Raw genomic sequence first — 19,535 nt, forward strand, 5'->3', positions numbered from 1 at the left:
TGATAGGCATGTACTAGACTCTTAGGATACAGAAATGAAAATTAAACATCCTCTGCTATCAAAGAAGCTTCTTTCTGTAGGAGGAAGGATGAGTTTCCTCTTTGAAATCCTATTTGTAGTTTTTTTTTTTTTAATTTCTGTGACCTAGGTTTAACAGTTCTTGTTTGCCTTGAATCTGTTGACAGGAGAATTGCTACCTTTTATTAATCTCCAAAAGAAACTGATGCTTTATTTTATGTGTCTAAACTCTTTAGTCCTCTAGGGAACATTGCTTTGGGTACTTCACTTTTTGCATTTAATCCCCCCCCCCACACACACACACACACATACCCACAAAATTACCAAGCATTCAATTTCTTTCCCTCCCACTTCTCACCTACTAAAAAGAAAGAGGAAGGAAGGAAGGAAGGAGGGAGGGAGGGAAGGCCAAGGAAGAAAGAGAGAAAGAAGGAAAGTTTGTATTATATAAGCTTAAGCTAAATATGTTTTCAATATGGTCACCTATAAATGGATATCTTATTTTAAGTATTAGTTAATATATCTCTGTCATGAGGTGAGTAGCTTTTTCATTGCCTTTAGATGATCAAGGTGAATCATTTAATTCATCAAATTTCTCAAATCTTCCCAAATTGTTCATATTTTTAACAACTTAAGTTTAGGGGAGACTTCTGATCACTTCACTCTGCATCAGTTCAAAAACTATTTCCATGTATCTTTGCAAACAGTTTTTCTTCATTTTTTATAATGATTGAATTACAATATATTCATGAACCACAATTTATTCAGCCATTTGTGTTTCATGGGCATCCCTTTAGCTTCCAGGTTTTTGATAGTTTGTTTATGCCACCACACAAAACACTGTTGATAGAAGTAAAACCTAAATAATTGGAGAAATATCATTTGTTCAAGTGTAGGCTGAGTCAAACTAGGTGGTGCAGTGGAATCAGGAAGATGGGAGTTTGAATCCAGCCTCATACCCTTGACTCATTCTAACTTTGTGACCTTGGGAAAGTTACTTAAACCTGATTGCTTCACATCCAGGATCATCTCCAGTTGTTCTGACTGATATTTGAGTACTGGACCCAAATGCCTCTGGAGGAGAGAGTGACACTGGTAACTTAGTACAACCACCTCCTCATTCAAATCCAATCCATGTGCTTGTTTTGGCTTCACCTCCCTGATATCTTGGTTTTCGTGGAGAATAAAGGACAAAATATTATCAACAAAAATGATAACACTACATCAATTAACTTACAAATTCAGTGACAAAATTAGTAAACTGCCTAATAATTACTATATAGAATCAGAAATAATAATAATAAAATCCATATTCATACAATAAAAGATCAAGAATCTCAAGGGAAATAATGAAAAAAGTTCAAAGAAAGGAGACCTAAAGGTCTCAAATGACAGTCAAAAAATATTGAATAGTGTCAGTCAGTAAATAAGAAATTATTAAGTGCTAACCATGTGCCAGACACTATGCTAAGTGTTGGGAATAATACAAACAAAAAGAAAGACCCCAAGAAACTTACTTTCTTATGAGAAGATAACATATAAAAAGAAGCTAAGAAGGTGTTGGGGGGTACCACCATGGTGGCATGGTAAAGAAAGTTCACAGTGAAGCTCAGAAAGTAATGACAGTTTTACCTAGGATTTAAATAGAGTTTCTAGGAGGAGTCATTCAATCATAGTGAGAGGCCTCAGGATTAGAAGATACTTCTATAGTGTGAATTCTAGAGTTGGAGTGAACTAGGATAGGATAAAATGGTTTCTAGAACATAGTGAGAAAAGTTGGAGCACATTCTGTAGAGAAATGAAGGCAGGATAGGGTGAAAGTCTACTCTCAAAGTAGGGATTCAGAGGATCAAAGATGATAAAATGGATAATTTTGATCACAGAATTGCTTTTGAGCAAACAAATTTAATACAACTAAGATGAAAAGGAAAATAATTTATTTGGGAAAATATCCTTGCAAGTTTATCCAATTGAAATCTCATTTCCAAGATAATCATAAGAATGAGAGCCATTTCCCAATTGCTAAATCATCTCAGGATATTAACAGGAAGTTTTTAGGGATTGAAGTCAGGCTATGTAAATGGTTAAAAAAAAAAAGAAGAAAAATGTTCTAAATACCTAAGATAGAAATTAAAATTAAAGCAATTCTAGAATTCTATTTCAAACCCATCAGATTGACAAAGATGATCCCAAGAAAAAAATGACAAATGTTAGAGAGGCTGTGGGAAAACAGGCACATCAATGTACTTTTGATGGAGTTGTATATAGGGCCCGCCATTTTGGAAAGCATCTTGGACTTATTCACGAAATAATGATCCACTGACACCTTCAAAGTTTGTGCTGTTGTTGATTACTTAACCAACAGCTGTATGGTCTGAATATCCATGAAAAGGAGGAATCAAAAGGAAGAGAGAAATGTCTTTGCCTCATAATTGCCTGTCAGATCTCTTTCATGTCAGCATCCATCATCGTTTTCTAAGCCATGGTCCATTTGGTTTACAGAAACGATTCTGCAACTTGACAATCCTCCACATCTTCCAACTGTTCCAATACAAAAAGGGAACTGGCCATCCTTTCCTCTTAATTTTGCCATCTCCATCTTCAGAGATTGCAGATGTACAAGAGTCTAAACATGTTTGTAGTTTCAACATCTGAGAATTGTAGCCCTGTATTAAAGTCTTCTATGACTCCCCCTTCACCAATGGGCCTCTTATAATTGAGACAAAATGACACATGCCTGAACTAATTTCTCTATTAATTTGGTATTGTGTCTTCCTGATGCTGGCTTTGTGGAAGGCTCTCCCCCTTGGCAGGCTACTCTTTAGGTTCAAACAGGAAAACCAGCCCTCATTTCCACCCACAGAGTGTGCTTGGCAGCTGCAGGACCAGATGCTCCACTGCTGGATACTCTATCTGATTTGAGTCTAGGGACTTGGTGAGACTGCTCTGGAAATATTTAATTTATCCAGATGCCTCAGTCTTTCAACTTAATTCCTGCTGTGATGAAATTGTGCTATTCCTATATGTTAGGATATGCTATCATGTGCAAACACTTCTTGAGGTCCATAAATTAATATGTTGAATTATAAATGAGGGTCTTTTTTCTAGCTTGTGTTTATTTGATGAGAATATTTGCAGTATTCCAATTGGTTTGTGGCCACATCTATTTGGGCACCTCCTCCAACAGGGCACAGCCAGTCTAGGTCTGCTGATCTTTCTGATTCTTCTTTGCAGTTTCATAAATCAGGGGTCTACTTAATGAGGAGGGGGACCGTCTCATCAGTCTCCTGCCATTGCATGAATTTAAATAGAAGAGGACAGTCATCCTAGAATTGAAATTGAAAGGGATTCTCAATAGTAACTAGTCCAGTCCCTTCAGTCTACAAATGAAGAGACAAGCTGCATTTTGAAGTCCCTAAGATTACAGAGTAAGAGGGAGAGATGTGGCATTTGAACCCAGATCATTTGGATTCAAATGGCCAATCTACTCCTGTACCCCCTTCCATTAGCAAGTATTTTTCATTTTCTCTCTGCTTTTCTTCCTACTTCTTTTTTATTCCTTGCCTCTTCCCTCCCTCTCATTCTTCTACCATCTCTCCTTACCCCCAGGCTCTTCTCTCTGTGTCTGTGTCTCTCTTTTCTCTCTCTCTCTCTCTCTCCTTCCCTCCCTCCCTCTCTCCCTCTCCCTCTTTCTCCCCCCATTCTTCCTTTCTACCACTTTTGCGCAATCCCTTTTTTTTGTAATGTGTTTCATCTTGTTCATGTCCACCATGCATCTCCTCCTTGCCCTTTGGCTGATCCTCATTTATAATTCTGCAGAGCTGGCAGTGTTGCATGACTCACAGGCCTCCAGTATCATCTGAAGAATATTAGCATTAAACAAATGGGCCTTTGCTTCTGGGGGAAGTTTTGGGTAATTAAAAGATATTTGATATCTTAGAGACTGGTCTACCTGCTTTCTTACTCTTAGTCATTTCCAGCTTGCCCTAGCTCATTGTCCATTTGCAGTATTTCTCTATAGATACTGATGGGTCAGTTCTTTGGCTTATCTAACCATGAAATATTTCAGCCAGAACTTTTACTCTCCAGACATTTTTCATTGCATACCCCTATCAATATATAGACACAAATACACACATATATGTCTGTGTATAGGTGTGTATATATATACATATATATCATATATATATATATATATATATATATATATATATATATATAGGATATGCATGCTATTGTCTTGTTAGTTTGCAAGCATTTAAATATTTTCTTTTGATCAAGTATGGTGCCAGGGGCAGTGAAGTGGTGCTATATTGCATTGCATTCTGGGCTTAGAGTAAAAAAAAAATCATCTTCCTGAGTTCAAATGCAGCCTCAGATACTTATTAGCTGTGTGACCCTGGGAAAGTCACTTAACCCTGTTTGCCTCAATTTCCTCATCTATAAAAACGAGCTGGAGAAGGAAATGGCAAACCTCTGCAATATCTTTGCTAAGGAAATCTCAAATGGAAATACATAGTATCGGACATAACTGAAAACTTCTGAATAAATGGTGCTGACTACTAGATATACAAAAAAAATAGAAAAGAAAACAGTCTGTACTCTCAAGAATCTCAAAGTTTAATAAGGGAGATGGTATGAAAAGAATTAATAACAAACAAACTTTCTAAAATGTATGATTTACTCTTTAAACTCAAAGCAGGAAATAGGTTTTCCCCAGTCACTGCCTTAGAGTGGCATCCTGTGAGGGATTCCAGTGGTACCCCAAAATGATGGGGTGGAGGGAGGAGCTATAAATATTTATACTGTGAATGTGTGAGATGGGCAGGAGAGGTCTCAACTTGGCTAGTGCTCTGGATACTGGATTGGGGTGTTTCTTGAGGCAGATGGACTCGCACAGCAGCTAAAGGTGAGTTTCAAAGAGCTTTGGTAGACAATGCATAAACACTAGGTGTAATTGTGTTGAAGATAAATCCGATGTTCAGCTATTGTATAGAAGGATGGAAATCAAACCATCTCTCCATTCTGATTGGTTGATCATGCACCTCCATTTAGCTCATAGTCAACTTCCACATGGGAAATTGCTGGTAATAACAACACTGATAGTAATTGTCATTAGTGGTGGAATTATTATTATTATTATTATTATTATTATTAACCACAATTAATGGTAGCCACACTGATGTTGATGGCTAACATTTATATATCTCCTACTATGAGCTAGAAACTTTTCAAATATTATCACAATTGACATTACAACAACCTGGAAAATAGGTTCCGTTATTATCCACATTTTATAATTGAAGAAAAGAGACAATGAGGAGTTGAGTGAATTGTCAAAGATCACACAGCTAGCAAATGTCTGAGACTGCATTTGAGTTCAGTTTCCATGCTCCAACCATTGTGTTAGCTAATTGACATAATTAATAGTAATTTTTAATTCTTTATTTACTTACTTAGTTTTTCCTTTGTAGAAAGTCAAGCTATATTCTGTTGCGTAACTATGGATCTCATTTAGATGATACTACGCCATTTTGAGACTTGATGCTCCTGAAATGTTTCATGATCATCTAATTAAGTTATTTTAGAATTTATTACTAAAAATCATCGCAGGTTTCTTGGTGTAAATTAATGTAGTCTTTTCTACTTTTCAAAAGACTTGTATTTATATAATTTAACTGGATCCATACAACATGATTGAAAGGCAATTGGGGCATGGCATTTTTGAAGGATACTCATGTGGAAGGAATATTTAGATAGGGTTTACTTGGTCCTGAATGGCTAAAAAAGGATTCATTGGTTGTTTAGATTTTTGTTTTTTGGGTTTTGGGTTTTTTTGCAAGGCAATGGGGTTAAGTAGCTTGCCCAAGACCATACAGCTAGGTAATTATTAAGTGTCTAAGGCCATATTTGAACTCAGGTACTTCACTGCACCACCTAGCCTTGATTGTAAAAAGAATAGTTTGGACTAGATGAGCTCTGAGGAATGTACCCATCCTACTCATTGGTTGTTTAAAAGGCAGATTTTGGCTAATAAGTTTAAAATTTAATAATATTCATAATTAATTATATTTTAGATGAAATTAAACAGTATTAATCATATTACTAACTAATTAATAGCTAACACCATTTTTAAGGTTTGCAAAGTTCTTAACATATGCTACCTCATTTAACAACCCTATGAGGTAGGTGTTATTAACCTCATTTTTTAGATGAAAAAACTGACTGAGATAGATTAAGCATGTGGTCTAACACCTATTGAGTGTATGAGTTGGGATCTGAACTCTTCCTGCCTGCAAGTGCATCACCATATACACTGAACTCTACCCAGTCGCCTAGATAGAATCTTAACAATTAGCACTGTTCATAAATGAAATGAGGTGACTTAGGGCGCAGTGGGTCTTCTAGGACTGATGATCTTGAATTGGGTACTGGATGATCTAGTATAGGGGTGGCTTCTGGTTTTCATTCAGGCACGGGTAGGTCCAGGTAGATCCAAGGATCCTAGCTTTGGGATGGGTACATTCCTCAGAGCTCATCTAGTCCAAACTATTCTTTTTATAATCAAGAGAAGTTAATGGAGTTGCTCATGGTTATATGGGGATTTTTTGTTGGAGTGGCAGGGGAATACTTTGATCTTAGGTTCTCTGATACCAAATTCAGCCAATATATTTTTATATTTCTGAAATAATTTCTCAGATTTTGTGATCACCAGAATTCAGATGAGGAAATCAAGTCACAGGAGGTCAAGTTAAATATGACATTTGAAGCAGAACTGGGTGAAAAACCTAAATAATGTGATTCCCAAAGCCAAGTCCTTTTTACCTCACCATACCCCTATTTCTACTAATTATCATTATATATATATGTATATGCAATGTCGGCAGCCCACGATTTTGTCTGCTCTAACACCTTATTTATGTCACTAGCAATATGATAGGATGGGTATCCTGAATAAAACTGCTCTTCAGGAACATTCACATCTCCTCAAAAAATCTGAGTAACTAAAGATAACAGGTAGCTCACACTTTAAAGTGGACAGCACACTCTCATAAGCTTTATTATATTTGAACATCACAATAACATGTGGGGCAAATAATTCAAATTTTATTATCTTTGGTAGTTGAGGAAATTCATATTAGAGAGTGATGAGTGGCTTCTTTTAACAGCGTGACACATGACTTCTATCTTCCATCCCTACCCCCTTCACTGTCTTCTCTTTTCTGCTAGACTGTGATTGATTTATTGCCAGAATATGCTCAAGTCTAGAACTGAGACTTTTTGACTTGGCTGGACTAAAGTTTAAAGCCTCTTAGGATGGAGAATTACAAGGAATTACTGAGACCACATTTAAACAAGCTGAAAAAAATGACTTCCTCAGAAACTCAGAGGTAGCAACTTTCCATGGCCACACTGAAAGGCAAGACAGGAAAAAAACAAAAAACAATGAACTCAATTCAAATAGATTTTTTTTTGCTCACTGAATAATTTGGTATAGAGCAAATCAATTCAGCAAACTTATATGAAGTATCTACTAGATACTATATATAAGATATTGTGGTAGACCTGTCTTGAAAAGGATAAGATGCAAAAGTTGTATCTTCTCTTGCCTCATGTCTTGATTTTCTTCTCATTAGTGTGAAAAATGAATTCTGTATGATTTCTCTCTCATCACACTCAATTTGGATCAATGTACAACATGGAAACAATGTAAAGACTGACAAATGGCTTTCTGTGGCGGGGGGGAGTAAGATTGGGGGGAAAATTGTAAAACTCAAAATAAATAAAATCTTTAATTTAAAAAAAAAAAGAAAAAATTAATCCTGGGAAGTGATTGCATGTATTCACATTCATACCTTATTAAGTCATAATTATGTAAAATCTGGTCATTGGTTCCAGCCCAATGGAAATACAAAATGTGTAGTTGAAAAATGTCACTACTTCATGGAATTCATCAGGCACATGGTTACATATTTGCCTATTTTTGTTTTAATATGTGTGTGTGTGTGTGTGTGTGTGTGTTGACTCTCATTTGGTTCTTACTATATCATTTTCCTACTTATATCCTCAGCATCATCATAATGCCTACATAGAGGTTTAATGAAATCCTGATTGATTGATTGATTCAATAAAATAGCCTTCATGAGCTTTCCCACTTTCAGCAACCAGTAAGTCAAAAGCCCCCTCAAAGATTGGACAATTTAATTTGTTGTTTTGAATATCCAAGTATGTTTCAAGTCTACTTTGTGAAATAAAAAGAGAAAGGAAAAGAAGGAAAAGCAACTCTTGTTTTTAGTCAAACACCAGTTTTTTATTAATTATCACTCTCCCTCCAGAAAAATAAAAGGGATAAGAATTGGGCCTAAAAGATTAAGGCAGGAGCGGCTAGGTGCTACAGTGGATAAAGCACCGGCCCTGGAGTCAGGGATACCTGGGTTCATCTCAGACATTTAATAATTAGCTAGCTGTGTGGCCTTGGGCAAGCCACTTAACCCCATTTACCTTGAAAAAACCTAAAAAAAAATAGATTAAGGCAGGAAGGCATCACAGCAGATAGAGCACCTGGAGTTAGGAAGATTTGAGTTCAAATTCAGCCTCATGCATTTATTATTGGTGTGACCCTGGGCAAGTCATTTCACAATTTGTCTGTAAAATGAGCTAGAGGAGAAAATGGCAAACCATTTCAGTATTTTTGGCAAGAAAACTCCAAATGGGGTTCTTTGACAAGTTGAAGTGACTACAGTTATATTCCAATGGGATACAGATCAGTATATTCCAAATCATTAGCCTTACTCTGACATCTGGAATATCAGGGGTCTTATAAATCTGCCTAATTGGCAGCATGACTTTGGATAAGTCATAGCCTTTCTTCATCTGTAAAATAATGAGGTTGAATTCATGATTACTATGGTTTCTCTCCCAATCCTAATATTCTAAATGATATCCTAAAACAAGAAATTTGCAAAACTTCCTACATATATGTTGAGGTAAGAAATATTTCTGGTAATCTTTCTATATTATATTGCTAGGCAAGTCAAGTTCTCCATAATAATTTTTTTCTACTTGGTCTTCATCATCATCATCATCATCATTTATTATTATTATTATTATTATTATTATTATTATTATTATTATAATGCTGAGTGCTGATTCCATTAAGTCTTTGTAAGTAACTTTTCAAAGCCATAGTCTATTGTGACAATTTGAGATTACAATGGAAATGTGAAAGATTTGGGTCCATGTACTTCTAACAGGGTAAGCATTTTTTTGTCCTTGACTAGAAGCAATTCAATTATTTTGTTTCTGAAATAAATTAAGTAAAGCTTATTGAGTCTGATCAGCCTTTGTTTCCAGGGAATTACAGTTCAATTTCATTTTTAATTAGAATTGAACATTGTGGATTTCTTAGCCCTGGTAAGCAAGATCTAGCAATAAAGTGTGCACTTAATTTGTATTAAGTTTCCAAAATCTAGTGGAGGGAATGAGCAATATGTCTGGTTAATATTTAAACATTTCACAATGTTCTGTTGTAGAAATTTCCATTTATTAAAGCTGCTGTACTATAACAAATTGCTTTCTCTTTCAAATAAACCTGCTATCACAACCTGAGCAAAATGTATACAATGGGAAGGGAAGAAGAAATCACAATATGCTTTGACTTGTATCTGATCCTCATTGTCATATTCAGAAGCTTCTCTAAATACTCTGAAAAGATAGGATGGGGTTTTAAATATTATTGGGCTAATAGGCGCAGATGTATCCAAAGGAGATAGCCTGTATCTATTTGGGGAATCACTAATCTTTTTATGAGAGAGCATTAAATACTTTTTCCACCTTGTTGAACCTTCATGAGAAGAACCTGTCAATCATAAAACCAGTCGTCTTCATGTTTCCTCCTTTTTCAATTCTTCACTCCTGGCTCTGTTCCATATCTTGTTTGTCCAATGTTCTGTAATGCTATTCATTAGACTTGGGGGTTGTTTTCAGATGTGTGACAAAGGTATCTTGCTTTTCATCATTTTTGTGCACTCGGCCATGAAGCAGGATGCATCCTCTGCCTGGTATCCTCTTTGACTTAATGCAATCCCTGGGGGTGAGGGTCAGATTGGGGTCTGCCAGTCAATGTAGCCGCCTCCTTGGCTACCATTTCAGCACTATGCCCTTAGATGTTTGGGATGGAAGATAGAATAGGTTGATTAGACATTTAATCTAGTGTTCAGCAATTGTCAGTCAGAATGGATTTTTGCCAACTTTTGATGAAGGTCATGTGATTTAAAGGATCAGAATTTTTGAAAATGTAGACATAAATGACTTCTCTCATCCCCTCAAGCTGAACCTTGTTATTCTAACTTGCTCTGCTCAGAGCAGAAATGAAGATGGTGGCATCTGATAGTTGCCTGTCCTTGCTCTTTCAAAGGGAGAAAGGGACCATCCCATTGCATTTTGACTATTCTTTGGTAAATGAAGGTTATATATTATTCTTCATTTGCCAAAGAATAGTTAGAGTGCAATATGTGTATGTATATATATATATATATATATATATATGTGTATATATGTAGATATATAGGTGTGTATGGTATTTATATATGTATACCATATAATATATATATATATATATATAAAATAAATCAAATTAGAAAAGGAATAACTTGTAAATGAGATACATTAGGTTAAAATAATTGCTTGAATGAGTGCAAAAGCAATGATTAAGCACCAGTTATGTACCATTTTCTGAGTCAGAGCCTGGAAATAAAAAACCAAAACCAAACAAAAAAACAAAAGAAACAATTTTTACATTCAAGAAATTTACATTTTCTCTGGAGAGATTATGCATACACATAAGTATAAACAAAATACTAGATAATGGGGGCTGAGAAAACTATCAGACAGAGCAAACAGCAAAGGCTTTATGTTGAAGATGGCATCAAGCTGAGCTTTGAATAGAGTGTTGATGGTAATTAGATATTAGAAAAGATAGAATTGAGAAGGATGTGCATCTTAGGTGGGAACCGACTATGCCAAGACACCAGAGATAGGCATGTGTGAGGGACAGCAAGAAGCATAACTTGTCTGCCAAACATCTGTTATGAGCAACATCTTTGAAGACTCAACTCACAATGTATCTCCTTTACTGTCTTGCTATGACCGAGGTTTAGTAATTATTCATTCATTTGAAAATGAATGAATGAAACAATTACCAAATGGGGTAGCTCTACTCTTAAGGAGCTTACATTTGGGCAAAAAGCAATCATCTGTTTTGTAAGGAATAAATATAATGAGAATAGATACCAATAAGTTCAATGTTAATTCAATAAATTTAATACTAGGTATTTTGGCAGCAAGTTCCTAGTACTTGTAGTGACAGAATAGATCTTCATATAGTAGGTGCTGTTTGAACCACAACTTGGAGACTAAAAGGTTAAATGTGAGTTGAAGATAAGGATTCCAGGCATGGGAGAAAACCAATGCCATAGCCTCTATGACAGTGTGGAAGAAGGAAAATAATTCCCAGTGGGGATGGAAAAATAGTTTGGGATCAGGCTCAAAAGGACTTTAAAAACTAACCAGATAGTTTATAGTATTCCAGAGGCAATAGGAATCTACTGGATTTTCTTGAGTCAAATTTCTACTTAAGAGAAACATAATTGGTAACAGAGTAGAGGACAGGCTGAAATAAGAGATCCTTGAATCAGGCACAAAAATTTAGAGGCTACTTCAATTATCTTAGATAGAAATGATGACATCCTGAACTAATCTAGCAATCTGAGTAGAGGGAAGGATCAAATGTGAGAGACATTATGGATGGAGAAATGTCAGTGTTTGGAAACTGACTGGATGTATAGGGTGAGAGAGAGAAAGTCAAGGATAAAAGGGAAAAAGGTGAAATAAAAACCAATGTAATTAGATGTGGACATAGAACATAACAGATGTATCTTTCTCTCCCTGACCCAGAAGTAATTTTTGAGGCAAGACTTGTGGCTGAATACAGCATGCAATTCAGGCACTGGATTTGAACAATGAACATTTCAGATCATCCTTGGCTAACTTTTTGCCAAGTATTCTTGCCTATGTACAGTACAACTTTTCCCACCCATTTTGCTGTCAGTGATCAAACTGATGAATTGATAAATAATGGAAAAATAAACTGCTCCATGAAAGACAAAATTATCAAAACTATATCCAGAGATAAGAGTATAAGAGTAGTCAGTCTCTCTCTCTCTCTCTCTCTCTCACTGTGCGTGTGTGTGCGTGTGTGCGTGTGTGTGTGTGTGTGTGTCTCTCTGGATCTGTCTTTCTCTCTCCCTCTCTCTCTCTGTTTCTCTCATACACACACACACACACACACACACACACACACACACAGACAATCTTTATTTTGTTCCTGTCTCCTCCCACGAAACCACAACTCCTTCTTTAGCATGATTTTTTTTATCAAGAAGTAGGAAATAGCCTTAATAGGTCTTTTTCAGGCTATCTAATCTTTACCAGATTAATACTAGTCATTTTTACACTAATTGAATGAATTAACCTTTGAAGCAAAGATGTAGAATTCTTTTTTCTAAGTAAGATTTAATATTTCACAAACAATGAAGGAAAAATAAGGTAAAAGGGGTATGTGTACTTTCCAAAAGGGATGAGCAAATTGTATTAAATTTTTCCAATATTTTGTTATGTATGGGCATATGAGAACCACTGTAACAAGAATAAGGCATGGACCTGTGGTTTTATCAACATAGTAAAGGTCCTTTATCAATTTAGTATCACGCTTGAAATTTGTAGTCCTAGAAAATTGTATAGAACACTAAGACATTATGTGATTTCATCTGTAGACTCACAGACAGGATGTGACAGAGAAAGGACTTGAACCTGATTCTTTCTGGCTTTGAAATTAGCTTTCTCCCAAAATTATAAGGAAGGGGTAGCTAGGTGGCACAGTGAATAGAGCACAGTTCCTGGAGTCAAGAGGACCTAAGTTCAAACCCAGCCTCAGACACTTAATAATTACCTAGCTGTATGGCCTTAGGCAAGTCCCTGAACTCCATTGCCTTGCCAAAAAACCAACCAAACAAACAAACAAACCAAATTAGAAGGAAAGCAAAAAGTTGGGAAACAATCTTCACAACCACGATTTCTGATAAAGGTCTCATTTCTAAAATATATAGAGAATTGCATCAAATATATAAGGTTACTAGTCATTCCTCAATTGATAAATAGTCAATGGATATCAATAGGAGGTTTCCAAATGAAGAAATTAAAGCTATGTATGATATGAAAAAATGCTCCAAATCATTATTGATTAGAGAAATGCAAATTAAAACAACAACAAGGGATCACTTCACACCCATCAGATTGGCCAAGATGAGAAAAAAGGGAAAATGATCAATATTGGAGAGATTGTGAGAGGATTTGGAATATTGATGCATTGCTGGTGGAGTTGTGAATGGATCCAACCATTCTGGACAGCAATATGGAGCTATGCTCAAAGAGAAATAAAAATGTTCATTCCCTTTGACCCAGCGATTCCAATTCTCTATCCAGAAGAAGTCATAAAAAAAATAGGAAAATCTCATATGGTCCAAAATACTCATAGTATCTTTTTGTATTGACAAAGAAATGGAAAATGAGGGGATGCCCATCAATGGCTAAACAAGCTGTGGTACATGAATACTATGGAATACCATTATTCTATAAGGAACGATAAATGGTCCAAAGAAGCATAGAATGACTTTTATAGCATCTGATGGTGAGTGAAGGAAATAGATCCAAGAGAACAATGTACACATTAACAACAACATTGGGAGATGATCAACCTTGATGGAAGCAGCTCCTCTCAGCAGTTCAGAGAGTTAGGACAACCAGCTATGGACAATGTTATCCCTATCCAGAGGGAAAAAACAACAGAATCTGATAAACACTTTATAAAAATTATCTCTTATGCATCTTTCCCTTAATCCTAATTACTCATACCAAAAATAAATAATCTGTAAACAAGTTTATCAAAATTATGGATGTACAATGTTAACCTATTTGCCACTGAGGGGGAGAGGGGTGGAAATGGAAGTTGGAAGGAAATTTTGTAACTTAAAATATACATGTGCATCTAGATGAAAACAAATAAATAAAAAATTAACTTTCTCTTCACTATATTAAATTGCCTCCTGTTACCATGAAATTCCATCTCTAATAAATTTGCTGCAATTTAAAAAAAAATATTCCTCATGGAATGTTGGGATTAAGGAGGTGGTCCCCTGGGAGATAAACCACTGACCATCCTAAGCCCCTGTATCTCACTAATCATAGCAGAGTGTACTGGGGCAGTCAGGTAGTACAATGGCTAAAGTGCTGGTTTTGAAGTCAGAAAGACTCATATTCATGAGTTCAATTCTGGCTTCACACACTTAACAGCTCTTTGACCCTAGGCGATCACTTAAACTTTGTTTGCCTTAGTTTCTTCATCTATAAAATGAGCTGAAGAAGTAAATGGCAAACCACTCCTGTATCTTTGCCAAAAGAGACACTAAATGAGGTCTTGAAAAGCCAGACACAACTGAAATGATTGAACAGCAACAATGAATGATAGGATGAAGGATATGAATTTATGAATTGATAATCTGAAAATATTTCTTACTTGTAAGCATATGCTGCAGGGTTCTATGTTTGACCCTCTTTCAATTCAATTTGGTAAATATGAAGTTTTCATTACGCCATGATAGAAATCAGGTTTGACATATAAACAATGACACTCCCTTCACCCTCATGAATTTAAAAATTTAAAATTGTATAGTAATTAAAATAATCCATGATAAGGGCATAAGAAATATTTGGACATTTTATGTACTAGATAGGAGCATAATAGAGATCTAAGACAGACATCTCAGAAATTTATGGTTGGATATAGAAAAGATTTTTAAAGAAGAGAGCATTTGAACTGGACTTTGAAGGGAAGGATTTTGATCAGGAGAAATTTTAAAGACAAATTTTCTAAATGCACTTGGTATGTCTGGGTCCTCCTAGTTGTGGTCAGACCAGGAAAGAATATAGCAGGAATACATTCTTCCTTTTTTTCCCTAGACATTATGCTTCTGTCAATGAGGTCCAAGATCAAATTATTTTTGCATACTCTGTCACTGGTTTGTATCCTCTGTCACTGGTTTCTGTAAAAAAAAAGAATTATATTAATATGACCTTGGGGATAGCACCATATCTAAGCAGCCCAACGTATTGACTATGGATTTGAGGTAACTTGATTAAAAGATTTCTAAGTTTTCTTTCATTGCTGACATCTTGTGAGCCTACAATTCTATTAAACATAAATATAGTCAACTTTGTGTCTTATTTACTTTTAAGCCCTTTAGAGGTGTTCTAAGTAGTCACATTTTGTGCCTTTGTTCTCATCTCCCTCATTAGCTTTCCCTGTTGGAAAAAGCTGGGTTTGGAGGCGTTCTTCTTTACGTTGATCCTTGTGATTTACCAAAGACTGCCAACCTTAGTCACAGCTCCTTCATGGTTTCACTGAATCCTGGAGGAGATCCTTCTACACCTGGTTATCCCAGTATTGGTGAGTTTAACCCTCTTTCCAAATGCCAGTGTTTTTAAATTACTGAAATTCTACCATATTTGACCAAATGAAATGATTTTGGTCGTTTTCCTCATAAAGGCAACAGTAATTGCTAATAACCAGAAGTCTTCACTAATAAAATTCTGGGGAAAAGTTTTCTTTAGAAAACTATTAACTATGTTCTTTATCTAGTTATTTTATTTGTTCATAGTAAATCTCATAATGTTTTTATTTGATAGAGGAAAGCATTTTGCTTCTTTCAGATATAAAAATATTTGGATAATAGTTCTTATACAAATCTTGATAGGAATAATGGTCATTCTTTATATTTCCCTGTCACTTAAATCCAAGTGAAGTGGGCAAGTTTCTTCATTTTAGCTGATGTTATATTAATGGAGTTGAATTTATATCAGAGAAATTTTGAGTCAGGTAAAAAAAGAAGGGATAGTATGATGTATTCATGCCAATTTAGTGAAGAGCTAGGTGGTCCACCTAATGTAAAAGCATTGTCTTCCATACTACCTGTAGAAATCCATATAGTTCCTTCTCAGATCTTGAACCTTGGACCAGGACTCACCCACAAACTATTAGCTCATGTTATTACTTTCAAGATTTTTCTCACTATAGGCTACAATAGTGAGGTCACTGTGGTCCAGAGTCTTTACTGATTCAGACACTGAATTTTATCAAGTTTGATCATTTGGGGAAATAGAGTAATGCTAATTATATTCTACTGGAATGGGTTTATGAACTAGAATACTATTTCACTAATTTATGATGGAAGTCCATCAGGTCTGAGAATTGTTGTCTATCAACTGATATAATCCACTTTGTAATTAAATGCTAAATGTAAAAATTGATATTGTGAATTTAAAGTTAGAGATTTTGGTCACCATCTCTCTAACTCACTATAATCCTTTTTATTTGACATTCTAGAGTGTTCCCCCAGTGGTTCTTACAATAGTGAAATATATCATTCTAGGAGGTTTATTTAATATTCCCAGTATTACAATTCAGTGCGTCTATGGCCTGTTTATCTACTGTTCAACATCATTTCTGCCACCCAAACATACTGAAAAGAATGAAAAATAACTCTGTCATTTATGACAAGGTTTCACTAGGTATCCTTGGTCCAGTTACTTGAACAAATGTCTAAAGACTGACTCAAATTGAGACGAAATCAACTGAGACAATTCTCAACTGTTGCATGACAAGAAGAGTGGAAAATATAAATATTTACTTGGTTTACTCAGTGGAACCTTGAATAACTGCAATATGGAGCGCCTTGGCATTCAAATGGAAAAAAGATTGGTCTTTTTCTTAGTGCCTCACTGGTCCTGATTACTTTTGCTTCCAAGTTTCCAAAGAGAAGCACAATATTTGGCATGGTTTACAGAACATTTTGAAGAATGCTTCTTTGTTAAACAATCTTTCAAGAAATCATTTTTTTCCCCACCATAAATGGCTGCTTTTGTAGCTCTATGACTTCCTTGATATGTGACTGCTTCCTGCTAATTACAGGTGCTAACTCCATAGAACCCTTTGTTTATCTCATAACTTCATCAACTTGATGTACTGGAAGGCGTTCACTAATTCTTTCAATATTTTAGTGATTCAGGTTGTCCATCATTTTTAAAACATGTTTTATTACTTGACTCAGCTAATCTAATACATTAAAAGTGAATTCAGGATGGCTAGGTGGCAAGGAGTCAGGAGTACCTGGGTTCAAATCCAGTCTCAAATACTTAATAATTACCTAGCTGTGTGGCCTTGGGCAAGCCCCTTAACCTCCATTTGCCTTGCAAAAAACCTTTTAAAAAAAGTGAATTGAGAGGGCAGCTCTGTGATACAATAGATGGAGCACTAGCCCTGGAGTCATGAGGACCTGAGTTCAAATTTGACCCTTACTAGTTGTATGAATATGAATAAGTCACTTAATTGCCTTGCCAAAAATAGTGAATTAAGTTAATTTAGATATTTATAACATTCAAACTGACATTCATTTTAAAGTTATTTTTATAACAATATTGCTGTTACTGTATACACTGTTTTCTTGGTTTTGTTCATTTTGCTCCTCTTTCCTCTTATTTCTTTCAAGTCTGTCCATGTTTTGTTAAGCTCATTGAGGTCATCATTTCATATAGCATGATAGTATTCCATCACAGTCATACCACAACTTGTCATTCTTCTATTGATGGACATTTCTATAATTTCCAGTTCTTTTCCATGATGAAAAAGCCCTGCTATAAACATATAAGGATATATATATATATATATATATATATATATATACATACATATATATATATATATACATAGATATATATAAAGACAGAGAGAGAGAGAGAGAGAGAGAGAGAGAGAGAGAGAGAGAGAGATTCTTCTTCTTTTTTTCCTAATCATCTTTGGAAATAGACCTAGAAGTGGTATTGATGAGTCATAAAGAGCAATTGAAGAAAAATACGATGCATTCAACAAGGACTGATAAAAAGAAGCTTTCATAGAATAGGTTTACATACATATGTGTGAATAACAAATGCACACACCTATTTGTGTCTAAAGGTAGCCATGGTGAGGGGAATAGTAGAAAAAAGGGAGAAAATGAAATTACAGAAAAACTTTATTATATATTTAAAAGGAGTGGCAAGTTGTACAAAAGGGACAGGCAGTTTAATTGCAATCATCTTTTTGCTCTACTATATTGTAGAAATGGTTGTTTTATTCTATAAATTAAAAATAAGATAAATGTGAAAAAGTGAACTTAAGATAAAAATACTTCTGTTTTAGTTAAGAATGTTTTCATTTATGTAGGACTTTCTATTAAAATTAAGATTTATTTACTGATTTATTTAATATTGTATAATTGTTGTCTTGTGATCTTTCCTAGTTCCCCCATCACTGCTTCTCTTACCCCGAAACCCACCTCTTCTCCACTTTGTATATATTTTATATATCAATACATGCTGTCTTCTTTGAAAGTATGTAAAACTCCTTAAAATTATTTTTGTCATGCCCACCCCATCCCTATTAAAATTAGACCCATTTAATCCTCTCTAGTCTGCTGCTTCTGCCATTACAGCCTCATCCAGTTCTTACTTCTAATAAAGCCAGACCAGAAACCCAGAAAAAAATATTTTTGTCTTTCTATTCCCTATGCCTAGAACATAAATGCAGCTTAATAAATGTTTGTTGACTGATTGGTTAATAGCTTGTAGAAAACATCTTTATGGTTATTGACCAACAGCAATTTGGTGTTGTTTAATATACTTTTATATTTTAAGAGCTACATTTGACTCATTACTTCACCCAAAGATTGTCTCGTTTTTCCAACTGCTATGCAAGCTATTTCTAATGCCTACTTTTAGAATTTCCAAACATAAACTACACTCAGATCCAAGAGTTATTATATCATATAACTTCCCTTTCCAATAATTTATTGATACAAAGTCATTAAAGTGATATGCTATACTCAGATATTAAGAAAATCCAGGCAGTTTAATTTCTTTAATCAACAGGAATGGATGTGGCCTATTTGTTGAAGATTTTACACATGGTAGTGATCCAAGTCTATTGGAGGTTTTATTTTAAATTTCATCAAGTACATATGGATAATAGTGAAGAGTTAGAGTGCATTGACAATTTTTCTGTATCTCCATCTATATTTCTGCATAAAATGTGACATTTTCCTTTATGATACAAATATTCTTTAATATGGTGATGGAGTTATGATTTTATCAATGGAGTTACTCCCTCCAGTGGCTTAGAATAGAGGTATCAAATGTGGCTCAGAACAAATCTGTGCACACAGAACTAGATTAAAAAGTAATTGGGGAAATGTTTAGCTACATAAATAAAATGCAGTAAAAATAATATTAATTTACAGTTTTCTTAAGTCAGTATGTAAACTAGTAGGTTCTTTTCTAATTGAGTTTGACATCACTGGTATATACCACAG

At 35.0% G+C, this 19,535-nt stretch overlaps 1 protein-coding gene across 14 annotated transcripts in view; it reads left to right on the forward strand.

Annotated features, from left to right (window-relative positions):
* The window catches only part of NAALADL2 (N-acetylated alpha-linked acidic dipeptidase like 2), a 1,546,126-nt gene that overhangs the window by 991,217 nt on the left and 535,374 nt on the right, over positions 1-19,535 (forward strand). For all 14 annotated transcript variants that reach the window (XM_074190946.1, XM_074190945.1, XM_074190943.1 and 11 more), the window contains one exon: positions 15,430-15,580. In XM_074190946.1, the coding sequence (XP_074047047.1) occupies positions 15,430-15,580 (151 nt within the window). The remainder of the gene's footprint in view (positions 1-15,429; positions 15,581-19,535) is intronic.

This window comes from Macrotis lagotis, chromosome 6, assembly GCF_037893015.1.
Source record: "Macrotis lagotis isolate mMagLag1 chromosome 6, bilby.v1.9.chrom.fasta, whole genome shotgun sequence".
NCBI lineage: Eukaryota > Metazoa > Chordata > Mammalia > Peramelemorphia > Peramelidae > Macrotis > Macrotis lagotis.